Genomic DNA, 17045 nt, shown 5'->3' with positions numbered 1-17045 from the left:
TATGAGTGATAAACTGAAATAGATTTTGCAGTGTGTGCTTGGATTGTGGAAGCTGTAATTATGGGCATAAAATCGGATAAGCATATTGAGAAGTTTTGTTTTTGTTTTGGACTTTGGGTTGTACTAAAAGAGGAAGCTTGCAAATGAGGCTCGGGATAGCATGCTGACATCAAAGCGTTGTGGACATGGCATATTTAAAGTTGCTGGCTCTGAGCGTCGTTTGCAAGCTTTCTCTTTATTGGATCCAAAACAAAAACAAAATTTGCAATAAACTCAAAATATACTACCAAACAAAGTCTAAATTCATGGTTAGCAGCACTAATTTCCATTATAACTTTCTCAACATGCTTATTCGGTTTTATGCCCACAATTATGGTTTCTGCAGTGACATATCCATAACCAAGTACAGAGAACTCTACTTGAGTTTATCGCTTATCGCTCATAATAATATCAAGAATGAAGTTTGTGTAGACAACCGTTGGAGTCTCTATACAACAAACGCGGAAAAATATTCGAGTGATCCAAGTTTTGTCTTGCGATATAAGTTCCAATAGTTGTAATGATTGAAACAACAAAATTAGGGAATGCAATAGTTGTTGTTTGCACATGTAAATGTACAAATTTATTCCAATATTATATTTGTACTAATATAATTTATTTGACATATACCATGGATTGTGTAACTAAGTTAGCTTTTTCGGATTGCTAAAATTGTAAAAAGCCTCAGTTACATGGTTGGGCTTGATATCGCACGGTTACAATAATATTTACAACTCATTGTCCTGTAAGAAGAATATCATGAGGTCATAAGTATTTATATGTCAATTAATTGACAAGCTGCCATATCACATAACTGAAGATAAACTTTGCAAGGCAAACTGGTCTTGATTTTGCATTTCACTTCTAACTGCTGGATTGTGAGTGAAAGCTTGCCAACGAGTTGATATCCACAAATCAAAGGAATACAATGTCATCCGGATTTTTGGCATGCCTGTCAAATTTCATTGATTTGAGAACTTCAACACAGCAGCAGAGGTTACCCATCGTAAACTGTTCAATCCAACATCATAAGTAAAAAAATTTTATGAAGACCATCAATACACTAGAGCAAGGTGTACCTTCCTTAGGACATTGGCCCTTAGCAGCTTCAAGAGATGGTCAATAAGCTCCTCAATAACGTAAGATTTGAATTTGATCTTTGAGTTTGCTTGGGTGCTGATGTACCATTGCAAATTTATGGGTGAGCATAGACCTAGAATTTTAAGTGGGACTGGGTGTGGAAGTTTGGTTTTTCACGGTTTTCACGGTCTCATGTGGTTCTTGTTGAGAAGTGTCCACCTTTTTCTTAATTTACTTTTTTTGCTCCTTATGTGAACATGTTTTTAACTGAAACACTGACTACCCAACTTATGGATTGTTGTTTTGTTGCCAACGCCCTCTGCTTGTCAATGCTTAACTTTTTTGGAAAAATTTCCTGTCCATTGATTTAGATATTTTCACTCGTCTACAAAATTTTGTTGATGGCCGAGATAGTTTTTCATTTTCTCCCTCTAATGGATTTCATACTTTTGGGATAATTAGGAGGACAGATTTCCGTATACTTTTTATATATCAGACCAGGAGCTTGTCGACTCTTTGAATCTTTATTGCAGAAAAAACAAAGGTCAGTGAAGAAGCAGAGGCCTTGTGCTTTTAAGGAGCTTCCTCAGGTCTCTAACTACATATCTGTCATTCATTTTTAATATGGGTTCACATTGCGGTTTCCATGGAGAAGGTCTTGTCCATAGTCTGTCAGCCACAAGCCATTTTCCGAATTCGTCCTGTAAATCGCTGTTCAGCAACAATTGCTGGTATGAGGCTGAGCTTTCTTATCCATCAGAGTTCTTAGCTCTGGTAGCTGCTGGATACTATCCATCGTTCATAGTATACCCTGATTCAGTTAGACTGATCTTAGACATAACATAACATACTATCTGTTTTTTTTTCTCTTTTTTCGTGTGTAGGGGGTGGGTGGGGTGCCATTGTATCAAGGAGAGCAATGTTGTTAGATGGATGTTGATTATGGAGATTACAGTTTCAATCCTTATGGAGTGCTGGAGGACCTTTGTTTGACATGTTGTAATTAATTTGCGCTTAATAAGCAGTATGTCTATATTATTCCTAATAGTCTGATATATACAGATAAAATCCCCTTTTAAAGGTTCATTTCTCTGCCATTGCAGGTCACTCAGAAGCTGTTCTATCTGTGGCCTTTAGACCTGACGGGAAGCAACTGGCTAGTGGTTCAGGAGATATCACAGTCCGATTGTGGGACCTAAATACTCGGACTCGATGTTTGCATGCAACGGTTGAATATTTGAATCTCTTAGTTCCTTACGTCCTTCAAGTTTCTAATTGTATGCTCCCTTCCCCATCATGGGGGCATCTAAATATACGCATGCCTACTTGCTGTATAGTTGGTTTCTTTTGCTTAGCTGGAGAACAGTTGAGTTTTCCTTTTTATATATTTATTTATTAACTTTTTTGGTTTTTTTTTTTTTTTTGGGGGGTGGGGTGGAAGGAGGGAGGGAAGGTGCGGTAGGTTGAATTTTCCTGGAGGCATAAGCTGAAAGTTGTACTGATGGAGTGGATTGTGGGTGGAAAAAATTTTAATAAGCAGTTTGTTGGCAGTATAGATTACTTGGTTTCCTTTTTGTCTGTTTCATTAATGAAAGTTTCTTCTTACTCAGGGCACAAGAATTGGGTCCTCTGTATTACATGGTAACCTGATGGTAAGCATCTTGTAAGTGGAAGCAAGGCTGGAGAACTCCAATGTTGGGATCTGTTGACTGCGCAACCATCAGGCAATCCACTTGTCGTATGATCCTTATTGCATTATAAGACTAGAAAGTATCTTATTCAGTTGATTGTATTTTGCTGCTTTTACCGACTTCACTTAACTTTGACCTAAATTTATTTTCTGGAAAGTTGTTTGGACCAAATAGTTTTGGACCTTTGGTGTTACACGAATCCTTCCTTAAAAGGATTCCATGGAACTCCATTTCCTATTAATATATCTTGGTTTATAACTCCATATTGAAGAGGAAATGGTGGATAAAATGGCCAATTTGTTGCTTCTAATTGATACTTGTGGCAAAATAAGTGGGAGCAGTGTTGGCGTTAATTTGGATGATATCCATAAGGTTAGTGTAGTGAGTACAGTTTATTGTGTAGCTTTGCCTTTATAGGATGAGATCATGGTGTACCCTTTTTGTTGAGGAAAGCTTTCTGACACCCTTTACCATTTTTTGACGATAACTTGTGAGGTGTTGAAGTGTCTAACTTGATTTTGTGGCTGATGCATAGCAAGAATAGTCTCTGTGCCACTAAGACAATTGAATCTGCTTTATGTCAGGGCCACAAGAAATGGATCACAGGTTTATCTTGGGAACCAGTACATCTGAGTTCCCCATGCCGTCGCTTTGTGAGTTCTTGTGAAGACGGTGATGCATGTGTCACGGGCCGATCGATCAACTCTCGATCAACTCTCGATTCACCTGTGCGGCCTTAAGGTTTTACCCCTAAGCAGCCTTTCACACTCGACTCACAACGAGCTTCTAGAGAGAGAAACACTTGATGAGAGAGAAGCTCTGGATTTTCATATATGTTGTGAATGATAATACAATGAGGGAGGACACCCCTTTATATACAAGTATAAGGCAAACCCTAGCCGTAGATCTCCCTTAGATTTAACGGTGGAGATTGCACCTCCCCATCTACCAACTACCGGCATTTATAGCCAACTACCAACTACTCGCATTTATATCGTATGCGTACAAATACGGTATCACCCGCCCCTAGGAGAATACTGTACATCTCGGGAACATAGGTCGAGGGTCATCACGTGTTACGCCCGTGCCATGAAAACCTCTTGGACATGCTAACTTTCGGGCCGTGACATTCTCCCCCACCTAATCAAGTGACGCTCTCGTCGCGTCTTCGGCATGGAAATCTTCTATCTCTTTCTTGAACTGCCAAAGATTCTCCTCGGGCTCCCAACTGGCTTCGCTCTCCGGAAGACCCTTCCATCGGATCATATACTCTCGCTTGGGCGCACAATATCGTTTCCGTATGACTCGATCCGCCAAGATGCTCTCGACTTCTCGATCATACGAGATTTTGGCTCCGAGTGGTGCCCGTTGTGACTCCCCTCGATCCGGGTCTTCCTCATCAACTTGGAAAGGTTTGAGCATACTTACATGGAAAACCGGATGTACCTTTAGCTTGGGTGGTTGCTCCAGCTTGTATGCGACTTTTCCAACCCGTTGTAGCACTCGAAATGGCCCCTTGTAGCGACGGATCAACCCTTTGTGCACGTCCTTGTATCGAAGAACCACGTGTAGCTTGGCCAACACTTGGTCCCCAACTTGGAACTCCACGTGCCGTCGCTTCTTGTCCGCCCATTTCTTCATACGCTTGGAGGCTTTATGTAGACACGCTCGGGCCAAGTCCGCCTCTTCTTGCATGTTCTTGGCGAACTTGTACGCGGGCGGACTACTCCCCCGGTAACACGAAGCAATTGTGCTTGGGGTGTTCGGTTGATGCCCAGTTGCAACCTCGAATGGACTTTGGTCGGTTGATTCACTTCGCTGCAAGTTGTAGGAGAACTGGGCTACGTCAATCAGCTTTGCCCAGTTTGCTTGCGTTGTGCTCACGTAGTGCCAGAGGTAGATCTCCAAGAGTGCATTGACCCGCTCCGTCTGACCGTCGATTTGGGGATGCAAACTCGTTGACATGTTCAGCTCCGACCTCAGTAGCTTGAACAACTCGGACCAGAAACGTCCCGTGAAGCGGGGATCCCGATCGCTCATGATCGTTCTTGGCACTCCCTAGTACTTCACCACATGCTTCATGAACATCTTGGCCGCCTCCCCGGCTAGGCAATCTTTTGTCGCAGGTATAAAGGTTGCATACTTTGAAAACCGGTCAACCACCACCATCAACGTCTGGCACCCTTCGGACTTTGGTAGGTTGACGATGAAGTCCATGGAAATGCTTTCCCATGGACGAGTTGGGACGGGAAGTGGCTCCAGCAAACCCGGCGACGACCGTTGCTCCAGCTTGTCTTGTTGGCAAACCAGACAAGTCTTCACATACGCCTCCACATCGTCGCGCATTTATGGCCAATAGTACCGATCTTCGACGAGGGCCAACGTGCGGTGGATCCTAGGATGACCCGCCCACTTTGAGTCGTGGCACTCGCGCAATATTTCCTTCCTCAGCTTCCCATGGAAGGGCACATAAAGTCACCTTCCCTTGGTGTAAAGGAGCTCGTCCTCACACCAAAACTGTCGGGTCTTACCTTGGCGTACCCGATGAGAGCTTGGGCTCTTGGATCATGTTCCAACCCTTCTTTGATGCGGTTGACCCAAGGGCAGCTTGGTCGACTCACCGTGTGGCTCATCAGCTCAGTCCTTCGACTCAACGCGTCTGCCACGGAGTTGGCCTTCCCCGGCTTGTACTCCAACGCATAGTCGAACTCCGCTAGGAAGTCTTGCCATCGAGCTTGCTTCAGACTCAACTTCTTTTGAGTTTGAAAGTAGCTCGTGGTTACGTTGTCCGTCTTCACGACGAACTTCGATCCCAGGAGATAGTGTCTCCACGTCCGGAGGCAATGGACTACCGCGGTCATCTCCTTCTCTTGAACGGTATATCGTCGTTCGGTATCGTTCAGCTTTCGGGACTCGAATGCCACCGGATGGCCATCTTGCATAAGGACACCTCCTATGGGATAATCCGATGCATCGGTCTCCACCTCATATGGTTTGGTGTGGTCGGGCAATACAAACACCGGTTCTTCGGTCATGGCGGTCTTCAATCGGTCGAAGGCTCTTCGGCATCGATTCGTCCACTCCCACGCCCTCTCTTTCTTTAGCAGGTCCGTGAGTGGCATGGTGATGCTTGAGTAGCTCCGGATGAATCGTCGGTAGTAATTGGTGAGGCCCAAGAACGACCTCAACACAGGTACCTTCGTCGACGACTCCCATTCGACGATCGATTGAATCTTCGCCTTGTCCATCTGCACACGTCCACTCCCGACAATGTGCCCCAAGAACGGAACTTCTTTTTGTGCAAAAGCACACTTCTCGCGCTTGACGAACAGCTTGTTCTCGCGCAAGACTTGGAAGACTTGCCTTAGATGTTCGACATGCTCTCCCAACGTTCGGCTATAAACTAGAATGTCGTCTAGATAAACCACTACAAACCTATCTAGGAAAGGGTGGAGTACCTTGTTCATCATTGTGCAGAAAGTGGCCGGAGCATTGGTCAAGCCGAACGGCATCATCAGGAACTCGTAGGATCCATACCGCGTCACGCAAGCGGTCTTTGCCTCGTCCCCCTCGGCGATCCGAACTTGGTAATATCCCGATCGGAGATCCAGCTTGGTGAACCACTGAGCTCACCCAAGTTGATCAAAGAGATCCGCAATGAGTGGGATCGGGTACTTGTTCTTCACGGTCAGCTTGTTCAGCGCCCGGTAGTCGATGCACATCCGGAGTGACCCATCGTGCTTCTTTTGGAATAGGACCGGCGCGCCGAACGAGGCCTTTGACGGCCGAATATAGCCCGCATCGAGCAGCTCCTTGAGTTGCCTCCTCAATTCTTCCAACTCGGGTGGCGCCATACGGTAAGGTGCCATGGCAGGCGGTCGAGCGTCAGGCACAAGCTCGATCTGGTGATCCACCTCCCTCTTGGGTGGCAGCTTCTTCGGTAGCTCTGAAGGCATTACGTCCTTGAACGAGTCGAGAGCTTGGGTTGCTTCCGTCGGGACTTCCTTCCCTTCACCCTCGTCGTCCTCAATCTTCAAGGCCGCCAGGAAGGTCACCTCTCCCTTCCTCGCTCCTTTGGTGAGTCGTATGGCCGAGATCATCTTCCGATCACGCTCCGACTCACGATGGACCGGAATCACGCATTGGCTACTCTTGTCCAACACGCATATACATTCCGCAAAGGGAACTACAACAACATGGATCCTATCTAGGAATTTAATTCCAACGACAAGATCATAGTCGTCAAGTGGAATTACCTCTAGAGTTTCCTTGCCTTTCCATGATCCGAGTTGTAGCTCCACGTCCCTTACAACCCCGATCGCAGGGACTTCCTTTGAATTCACGGTCTTGAGCCAACCGGCTCCCTTCTCAACCCGTAGGTTAAGTTTCTTCGCAGCCTCCTCCGAGATGAAGATGTCGGATGCTCCCGTGTCCACCAGCGCACTCACCGTGGTCACTTCGATCTTCACGTCCGCGAACATCAAACCCTTAGGTTCTTTGGCCTTCTTGGCCTTGATCGTGTTAAGGCGGCGCAACGATCCCAACCGCGCTTCCTCCCTAGGCCCATCCTCTTTGCAAAGAGCAGCCAGCTTGGCTTTGTTCGGGCAATCCCGCGTCATGTGCGGACCGTCGCAAAAGAAGCAGTTATACGAGCGTACCTTCCTTTGCCCACCTCTGTTTTGTCTCGCATTAGCCCGGTGAGGATGAGGACCATTCGGCGGTCTAGCTCCAGTCGGGCGATTGTTGAATCTACCCCGATCTCCCCCACCAGTGCCTTTGTCCCTTGGACGGGTGTCTGGTCGGGATGTGGAAGGCGACGCCTTGTACTCCACAAGCGACTCGGCTATGGTCATGGCCGTAGTGAGGTCTCCCACGTTGTACCGCTTTAACTATTGCTTCGTCCATGGCTTGAGTCCACCCATGAATTGGTGAAACACTTCGACTTCATTCATCGAGGGGATTTGGAGTAGCAACTCCGAGAACCGCTTGATGTAGTTGCCCACACCGCCTTTCTGCTCGAGACACTTCAGCTCGTCACGAGCTTCCTCCTCCGCATAAGCGGGAAAGTAGTTCCGTCGGAACTCTTCGACGAAGCCTACCCAGGTCGCGATAGGATTCCCGCACCTATCATCCGACTGACGACACCATCACAACAAAGCACTATCCGCTAAGTACATAGATGCAGTGATTACCCGTGTTTGGTCGTCGTTGATTCCCATGGCTTGGAAGTATCGCTCCATGTACCATAGAAAGTTGTCCACGTCCTTGGCCACCCACGAGCCCCGGAATTCTTTTGGCTTTGGCGTGTCTACCCGTGGACCTTGCACCGTGATGACACCGTTCACGCGTGCAGCTTGTGCTTCCGCGAGCTTACCCGTAAACTCAGCAATCTCCGCACGCATGGCCGCCATTGCAGCCTCCAAGGGTTTGTACTGTTGTGTTAGTTCCTCCTATAGGGTCCCCAGCAACTCGTGGCGGAGTTCTCCCATGCCAGTTTTGAGCTTTTGCACTTCCGCAACCAGCTCCTCCCTTCCGGCGTCAACTCCGTCCACGGTCTGGGTCAGGTCATCGACCGATCGTTGGACATCGGAGACGAACAACTCTAGCTTCGCCATCCTTTGTGCAAGATCCCCCATAGGTTCCTTTGAACCACCACGGGTCTTCTTCCCTCGGACACCGCCCTTCTCGGCGTTTCGCCCACGATCAGCGCCGTCATCACCCAAGACCAACGCCTCATCAGATCGTGGATCAGCTATTGCACTTGCGCTTGGATCGCAAATCAGCTCTGATACCACTTGTCACGGGCCGATCGATCAACTCTCGATCAACTCTCGATTCACCCGTGCGGTGCTTAAGGTTTTACCCCTAAGCGGCCTTTCACACTCGACTCACAACGAGCTTCTAGAGAGAGAAACACTTGATGAGAGAAGCTCTGGATTTTCATATATGTTGTGAATGAGAATACAATGAGGAGGACACCCCTTTATATACAAGTATAAGGCAAACCCTAGCCGTAGATCTCCCTTAGATCTAACGGTGGAGATTGCACCTCTCCATTTACCAACTACCGGCATTTATAGCCAACTACCAGTTACTCGCATTTATATCGTATGCGTACAAATACAGTATCACCCGCCCCTAGGAGAATACTGTACATCTCGGGAACATAGGTCGAGGGTCATCACGTGTCATGCCCGTGCTATGGAAACCTCTTGGACATGCTAACTTTTGGGCCGTGACACATGCATACGGGATGTAACACTATGAACATGTGTAATATGTCTGAGCAGTCATACTCTAGCTATTACATGCATAAATTGGGGAGGAGACGTTGTAATGTATACTGGGTATGCAACTTCCTTAATTTTGGCAATTGTTGGTAAAACTGCCTTTCAATTAATGGTTTCAAATTTTTGGCATGAATTCTCTCTCCCAATCCTTAATAGCTGTCCCACTGACAAGTTGGAACAAGAGAGGCAATTCAACACTGAGATAAATATTTAATCACTTTGTGATGTATTAATGTCCATATGCTAGTACCGTGCTACATGAACAACAAAAGAATAACATGAAGTTTTCTTGACTAATTCGTACTTCTAATGGGCCTAAGATTAAGCGAGGACTTGTAAATTCTGCCTTCAAGCTTATCCTTGGACTTTGCCAAACTGCTGCTGCTTCTACTACTTGTTACCTGGTGAAGTAATTATTTTAAATTTCTTGCAGCTCCCAGGACTGTACGATTAATGTCTGAGAAACTCCCAGGGGAAGCTGATAAGGGAATTGAATGTAACATCTTTTTTGATGTTTGTTATACAGATTGCAGGGTCATTGCATGCCTGTCTTCTTCTTCGCCACAAGAGCTTTATATTTATTTTCGCCTTTGGAGTAGCTGCATTCACTCAATCTCTTTGGTGCCAGGAGGCAGTTTGGCACCTAGTGACCTACCCCATACTAATTGGGCATATTATTTAGCCCAGCTATTGGCAATATCATGTCCTTGAATGTTTTCATTGTATAGTTCTTGGGAGATATTGACAGTAAGAATGAAATACCACCATTTTTTGATGTCTCTGAGATATGAATTGCATATTTAGGTTAGAGTTTAGTTTTCATGGCTCGCGTGGTTATGTCTTTTCTTAGTTTCTACTGCCAAATCCACATTCTTAATCTAAGTTGCTGCTAGATCCCCTCTCTTTTTTTTCACGATCATCCTTATTTCTGTAAAATTTTTGTTGTAGGATCATGGACACTGGGTTAACTCCCTGCTCTGAGCGCTGAGTATGTTCTTCGAACTGTAGCTTTTGATCACACTGGAAAACAGTATTCATCTTCTGAAGAAATGAAGCAAGTAGGTAACTGTTATTATGTGGAATCATCTTTATATCATGAGGCAATAAATCACACATTTATTTCTCTCTGCACATTGATTTGCTCATGCAACTTAGTATGCATTGGTTATTTCTCTCTGGACATTATTTTCTTACAACCTAGTATGCATTAGCCAGCACGTCTTTTGGCTCTGTGCATGTTCTGCCCCCTTGTGGTGATTCTCTGCCTTTGGGTCTATGCACATTTGTAATCTACTTTCTATTAACTGTCATATGAACTTCTGTATTTTGTTGATGAACATAGGTTGCATTAGAAAGTTACAAGAAAATGAAAGGCAATGCTCCCGAAAAATTGATCTCTGGATCTGATGATTTTACTATGTTTCTGTGGGAAACTTCTGTCAGTAAGCATCCGAAAACACGAATGACCGATCATCAACAGGTATGTGCGTGCGCGTGTGTGAGGGGAGAGGAGGGAGGAGGGAGGAGGGAGGGAGGGAGGGAGGGAGGGAGATTGATTTGACAGCTGCCTGCTTTTGCTGTGTGATTGATTCCTAAGTATTTACTGTATTTAGAAGACTGTTTGTGTTCCATTGTATACTATCAATTGCCATAATGATGCTAAATAAGGACGTACTTCACATTGTGATCCTGGTGGCACTGGTTCAATGGATGAGACATCCTCCTAATATTTTCTTGAGGCTAGTACTTTAGATCCTTGTTGAACCGTCTTAGGTGTAAATGCGGGAAATTATGCTTTTTGTTTGCAGCTTGTGGATCGTGTCTACTTTTCACCGGATGGGCAATGGGTGGCTAGTGCTTCGTTTGATAGATCTGTGAAGTTGTGTAATGGTATTGTTGGGAAGTTTGTTGCTGCATTCAGTGGACATGCCGGGCCTGTATATCAGATAAGGTTTGAGGTATTTTCAAAATTTTCTCGTCTCATCCATTCGAGAATGATTTCTAATCATGATTTACATAATGCACAGTTGGTCTGCAGATAGTAGACTTCTTTTAAGTGGGAGCAAAGACTACCCTGAAGCTGAGTTGCACAAAGCATATAGCGTTTGAATGATTTCCATAAAGTACTTACGTTTGTCATGGGCCAGCTTTAAGAGAGATCAAGTGTGGTCACTTAGAATTGTAACAGGAGAGCTTGTAATATTATCTGTGAAAATAATTAGTGTTACAGGAAATTAGTTTATTTATGGTGCAAGCAATAAGGATTTTCCCCCCCCGGTTGCTGAGTTCTAGTGCAACTTGTTTTCATTGAGATCTCAATGGCCTATTTAAAGTTATTTTTTGAACCCTTCGACCATGTTAGGTCTGCTTATTTTGCGAGATATGGTGATGAGGATATTGTAAAGCAGAGTACGAATGGAAGCTTGAGTGATGTACTCTTGCTTGTTGTTTTAATTCTGTTTGAACTATTTGTAAATGTCAATAGCATGTGGAGTCTGCCCTTTTTACTGGTTATGATTATTATGAATTTTTGCCTGATTTGAATGCTTAAATGTTTGCTCAATATTTGGCTTACTTTTAGATCTGGGATATTCGCACGAAGAAGTTGAAACAAGATCTTCCGGGTCATGTGGATGAGGTTTGTTCCCTTAACATGGTCATCAGACAAGTTTTAAGTTTGCATGTCTATCATGGACTACCACTTGCTTACTTTAGCACGTGTTCTCGTGAGAACGTTTTTGCGGTCGATTGGAATCCAGATGGTGAGAATGTTGCTTCTGGTGGTAAAGATAAGGTGTTGAAACTATGGATGGGATAATGCACTGGGAGTTATACTAAGGCCTGTCAGACCATTGCATGTGCAGATGAAATGAGATGGCAGTTCAGATGCTTTCATCAGAAGTGAAGATTGATTGTTTGATAACACATTACGTCTGCAGACAGAAAGTGCACGCTCAACTATTAGGTGCTGCGAGTTCAGATGCAATTTGGTCGTGTAAATCTCTATTGCATCAGGATGGCAATCGCAGCCAGTATGCATTGTCTACTTATGATCCAGCTATTATTATCAAGGTTTTGTTAAGCTCAGAAACACTGTTCAATGCTCTGTTGATTGAGAGTATCATGAGTCACCAATATTTTGGTCATATAAGTCATTGGCAGAATCAGCCTTTAATAATAACTTAAGATTAGCTGGGAAAAACTGGCAGAGTAATCTCTAAAAGTGGGTAATGATACATTATTCAGAACAATTGTATGATTTAGGAGCTGAAAGGCTGAGGACAGAGCACAGGTCCACAAGTCATTAGCAAGCTTGTGATATGCTGTTCTAAGCAAGTGCCTAGATAGAGATGAATCCCTTTTCGTTGCGGCATTCGACAGTATCTCTCAGACTCACCTCCAATGGAGTGAAGTTGACACCCAGAGCTTCTGCCTTCTTTCTTGATATCTCATACTTCGACGAGAAAGGCTTCTCATCTTCGCATCTACACCATTACGAATACAACCATAATCTCTTGGACGCACAGCAGTCTGACAGAAGATAAGAATTAAGGAGAAATCATAACTTACTTCTCAGGGAGGTGCAAAGTGGGGTAGAGATTTCGGAGAATCTGCAAAGCGTCATGGCAGTGTATGACTTCGCCTACTATGCAATATCTTCCGTGAGCTGAATGATTTTCAAAAGCTAGGATATGTGCGAGTGCGATGTCTCTAACATCAACAAATCTATAGCATGTATTTGGAAATGTTTGAGGTCCTGCAGGATAAGCCTCAATTACTCCCATGCAAACGTCAAGACAACTTTGCACCAAATGCTGCCACTGCCAGTAGTTGAAAACCATGTCGCACGTGGAAATCTACCAGAAATGATTATAATAGTGTCTGTGCAGCCAATTAAGCAAACCCTTAAATACATAAAGACAGATTCAGTAGATAGAATGAAAGGGCCTTGGGACCTCATATTGCCAAATTCAGTTAACTAGCAAAGAAGGATAGCTATTCCATGGACCAATGCAAAAAGACATTCTGAGACACATGCGCCCATAACTCATAAGTATGGTTAAGAGCATACGACTCCACTGAGATCGTCTTCAATCAGATACATAGTTCTATAGTTACTCCTTGAGATTGTCTTTTGGGTAATGAGAACAAGCATCCATAAACACAAATGTTTGATGAAGACGCTCTGAAATAAAATGGCAAATATTCAATAACAAACATAATTTATGGCTAGATGATAGTGATACCATTAATGAAGTTCAGTATTGTCTGCACAGTGAGATTAACAGTGGGCTGCAAGATAGGGCCAATCACATATCATGGGTTTATCGTGACAAGGTCAATTCCATTCTCTTTGGCGAATTCCCAAGCTGCCTTCTCTGCTAAGGTTTTTGAAAGCATATACCAGAGCTGAAGATAGATAAGCCAAAGAGACTGTTAGAATGTTTCGCCTCATTCAACACATATAATAGCCATTGCCATGACATGGACTTCATTCGATGTCATCCAAGGCATTCGGAGATTACTGGCTAAAAGAAACGAAAGATAAGTAGTTCTCCTCCAGGAAGTAAAGTATAGAGAAACTGTTGTATTCAATAAGCATATGTAGCATCTAACATGGCGCCAGGCCAAATTGCAAGAGTAACACAAACAACTGTAAGTGATGAGACAGGCACTCCTTGGTTTGGGTATCCGTAAAAAGTGTCTAGTGAAAGCTATGTGATTTAAGAGAGAAATGTTCCCTGATGTCCCAACTCCTCTCAGAATCAGCATTTTACCAGTTTCACCGTGTAACAGGAACTCTGAATGTAATTCAACAGTAAAATTTCACAAGTAAAAGAAATGAACAGCAATATTGTCAGGAAATTTTGATACACAAACCTTGGATTTCTCGCAAAATTCTGGATCTGAATGCCAAGTCTCATCAATGACAATGCCCGAAGTCAGAGGTTTTGCACTGAATATAACTGCAGCCATAGAGGACGTCACAACTACTCTCTTGATAGAAGAGGCTTTGGTGCATGATCTTAGAACATTAAGGGTGCCTTTTAGGGCAGGATCAATTAATTCAGCCTGAGTCATGCAATAGAAGAAATCATTCGGTAAAATTCTCATAAAAAGTATCAGAAAACCGAAACTGAACTCATTGTGGCAGAAGAAAAGCAAATCCCCTTCCACATGGAATGGAATGGTTTGTCCATGAGCTATCTACTTATTTAGGAAAACAAGGACAACGTTGGATGATTAACATGGCAAGATTCAAGCACCTGGGGGTCAGCAGCTGCGAACAAAACAGGCGATGCAGTGTGAAAAACACATTCGCATCCATCGACTACCGAGTCAAAGGACCCTTCTTCCAGCAATTCTGCTTTGAATAAATGCAGCCTCTCCTTTGCCCCCTCCAGTGCCAGAAGGTGTCCTGTCTTCTTTGGGTCGGCTGTTGCACATGCACAAGAATGAGAAAAATTCTCCATTTAACTGATTGAAATTCTAAAACTTGCAAGCACCCTCACCGACACATCAGTAGCATCTACAGTCAGAAAGGGCATAGGCGGGACAAGAAGAGCCGTATTGTTCCCGGAGAAACTTGCGCAAAAGTGATACTGAAAATAAATAAATCAAGAATCCGGAATCTAGACGATGGTTTGAGCGTGCCACTTCTTCAACAAAGTCGAACAGGATGCAAAAAGATTTGAACTTTACTGGATAGATACATAGATTAGAGGGCAATCTACAACACAAAACTAATGAAGCTACCAAGATCCTTCTATCTCTCAGAGAAAAAAAATAGCTTTGATGGTTTCACTCTAGCAAAGGGTTTGGACACAACTTCATGTGGGTTATCAGATTTCAACAGCTCTGTTTTTTTCTTCCAACAGCTTGACAACACCCAAGAAGGTCAAAAGAGCAGAGCAGAGAGAGAGAGAGAGAGAGAGAGTATAAAGAAAGGGAACTCTTTTCTTACATGGGTCTCGGACAGTGGCTCGGACAGTGTAGCCACGGAGGAGCAAGAGCTTGACTAGCCAAGAAGCTATGTAACCCGACCCTCCGATCACGCCCACCACCTTCTCTGCTCCGCTCATCTCCTCCGTTCTTGGCACCTGAACCGTGTGGAGTTCGCGCGCGCGCGCTGGTCTCCTCTCTTGGGGTTCGGGGGAGGGAGTGAACGAGTGCTGAAGTGCGTGGCGAAGCAGCAGATGGACCTTATTATAAAGAGCCCGATGTTCGACCGAATCTTTAAAAGTAATCCAAACCCATTTGTTGACGACAGACGGCTTCTCGCCTATGAAGCACGGACACGTTGCCCGTGCTTCCGTGTCGTGTCCGACACGTGTCGGAGCGTGTCAGACACGTCGACACGCTCGGACACGCTCGGACACGCGGTCAACGCGTGTCGGATTTTCCGACACGTGGTCAACTTTTCTCGACACGCGTGTCGACGCGTGTCCGGAAGACTCCGGGTGGAGAAGAAGGAGGGGGAAGGAGCAGAGGCCGCGAGCGACGGCGAGAGACGGCCAGAGAGAGGAAGAGAAGAGGAAGGGATCGGGGCCCGAGGGGGCGCCGAGCGGCGGCAGCAGCGGCGGCGAGAGACGGCCAGAGAGAGGAAGAGAAGAGGAAGGGATCGGGGCCCGAGGGGGAGCCAAGCGGCGGCGGCGGCTACGGCATCTCCTCCTCCTCGGCGTTGCGTCCGCTCCATCGTCGGAAGCTGAGAAATGATACGAGGTGCGAAAGAGGGGAGCGAGGTCTGCTATCTGCGTGTTTGTCTTGGTCCAGTGTTTTTTGTGCGAGCAGTAGAAAGAGGAGGAAAAAGAGGTTCGCTAGGGTTTGTGATAAAGGAATAAAAAATAATAAAAAGAGGGGGACGATGGCGTGTTTTTGAGTTTTGGGGGAGGGGAAGTGAGGCTGACAGCCTATCTATCAGTGATTTTGGGGGAAAAAAGTAAAATAAGTTTGGGGTGGAGGAAATGGACAAAGGAAAGGAAGAGTGGATTTGAGAATTTTTTTTTTATAGAAAAATTAAATAAATGAAATTGAAAAATAATTTTGAAAAGTAAAAGTATTGAATTTTGAATAATGATAAATTTTGATCATTCTAAAAAATCATGAATTTATTTAAATAAATTGATTCTAATGTGCCTTAGTTATGAATATATCTTTCAAATTTCAAATGAATTGATTTATTAATATTATTAGTGTAAATTTATTATATGCTTTATTTATTTATTTATAAATTTGAATTAAATTAATTAAAAATAAAAATATTCATTTAATATTCAACGTGCCGCAACGTGTGGAATTCTCTATTTTTTAGAAATGACGTGTCGACGTATCGTGTCGTGTCGGACACTCGTGTCGTGTCGCGTGTCCCGCTACATAAACTCGCAACTCGTAAGCCATTACGTACGTGAGTGACATTACTGGGTAATAATTACATTTCGTTTCGACTTTTCTTTGAGCCAAAAGGTTCGTATTGCTTTCCAGTGTCCTGGGGCAGCGCCCAAGTTCAAGAGGAACTCTTCCAGCTCCTCATGAGTAGCTTTACTTTAAGCTTTGAGATATTAATTTAAAATTTTCTTTTATATTTATATGAGGTATCAACTAGTTGTACTTATCTAATTCTTAATTTGGGATAAACGATATTTGATCCCTTAATTTATGTTTTTTTTTTGGCTGGACCTTTTCTTGGATATATTAAGCCCTTCAATTCTCTTGATTTTTTCAATAAAATATTTTCAATATTATCACACTCAATTATCATGCTATTATTATTGAATATTAAAACAAATTTGCATACGATGACTATAGGATAGACATTCAGCATTGCATCATCGTTCAAGTTTAGAGATGGAAAGCTTTATTCAACAAGAGTACAAGAGACCATATGTGGTTCGACCACGATAACTAGATGAAATATACAATACATTATCAATAACCTTTTAAGTAT

At 44.0% G+C, this 17045-nt stretch overlaps 2 protein-coding genes and 1 long non-coding RNA gene across 3 annotated transcripts; 2 read left to right on the top strand and 1 right to left on the bottom strand.

Annotated features, from left to right (window-relative positions):
- Nucleotides 1-1659: 1659 nt before the first annotated feature.
- Nucleotides 1660-2436, top strand: LOC120295473. Its single transcript, XR_005552876.1, has 3 exons — nt 1660-1850; nt 2004-2115; nt 2223-2436. It is a non-coding gene; the product is annotated as an uncharacterized LOC120295473 (long non-coding RNA).
- Nucleotides 2437-9553: 7117 nt separating this feature from the next.
- On the top strand, nt 9554-11918 carry LOC120296256 (notchless protein homolog). Its single transcript, XM_039317998.1, has 6 exons — nt 9554-9596; nt 10109-10158; nt 10443-10580; nt 10909-11051; nt 11463-11532; nt 11682-11918. The coding sequence occupies exons 1-6, from the start codon at nt 9554-9556 to the stop codon at nt 11916-11918; spliced, it is 681 nt and encodes a 226-aa protein (XP_039173932.1).
- A 358-nt stretch (nt 11919-12276) lies between these two features.
- On the bottom strand, nt 12277-15274 carry LOC104454625 (phenylacetaldehyde reductase). The gene is given in 6 exon segments (XM_039316638.1): nt 12277-12585; nt 12671-12857; nt 13348-13510; nt 13982-14173; nt 14368-14537; nt 15066-15274. Coding segments are annotated over 6 exon segments (975 nt in total). The 5' UTR covers nt 15184-15274; the 3' UTR covers nt 12277-12440.
- Between the last annotated feature and the right edge of the window lie 1771 nt (nt 15275-17045).

The sequence above is a fragment of the Eucalyptus grandis genome, chromosome 7 (genome assembly GCF_016545825.1).
Source record: "Eucalyptus grandis isolate ANBG69807.140 chromosome 7, ASM1654582v1, whole genome shotgun sequence".
NCBI classification, from domain to species: Eukaryota; Viridiplantae; Streptophyta; class Magnoliopsida; order Myrtales; family Myrtaceae; genus Eucalyptus; species Eucalyptus grandis.
This window is presented reverse-complemented; position numbering and strand designations above follow the sequence as displayed.

Bases quoted from the DNA above. Each gene is read 5' to 3' on its own strand.
- LOC120296256 (XM_039317998.1), top strand. From the start codon at position 9,554: ATGTCTGAGAAACTCCCAGGGGAAGCTGATAAGGGAATTGAAT. The intron at 9,597-10,108 runs GTAACATCTTTT...TTCGAACTGTAG, and splicing joins AGCTGATAAGGGAATTGAAT to CTTTTGATCACACTGGAAAA. The intron at 11,052-11,462 runs GTTTGAGGTATT...CGACCATGTTAG, and splicing joins GGGCCTGTATATCAGATAAG to GTCTGCTTATTTTGCGAGAT.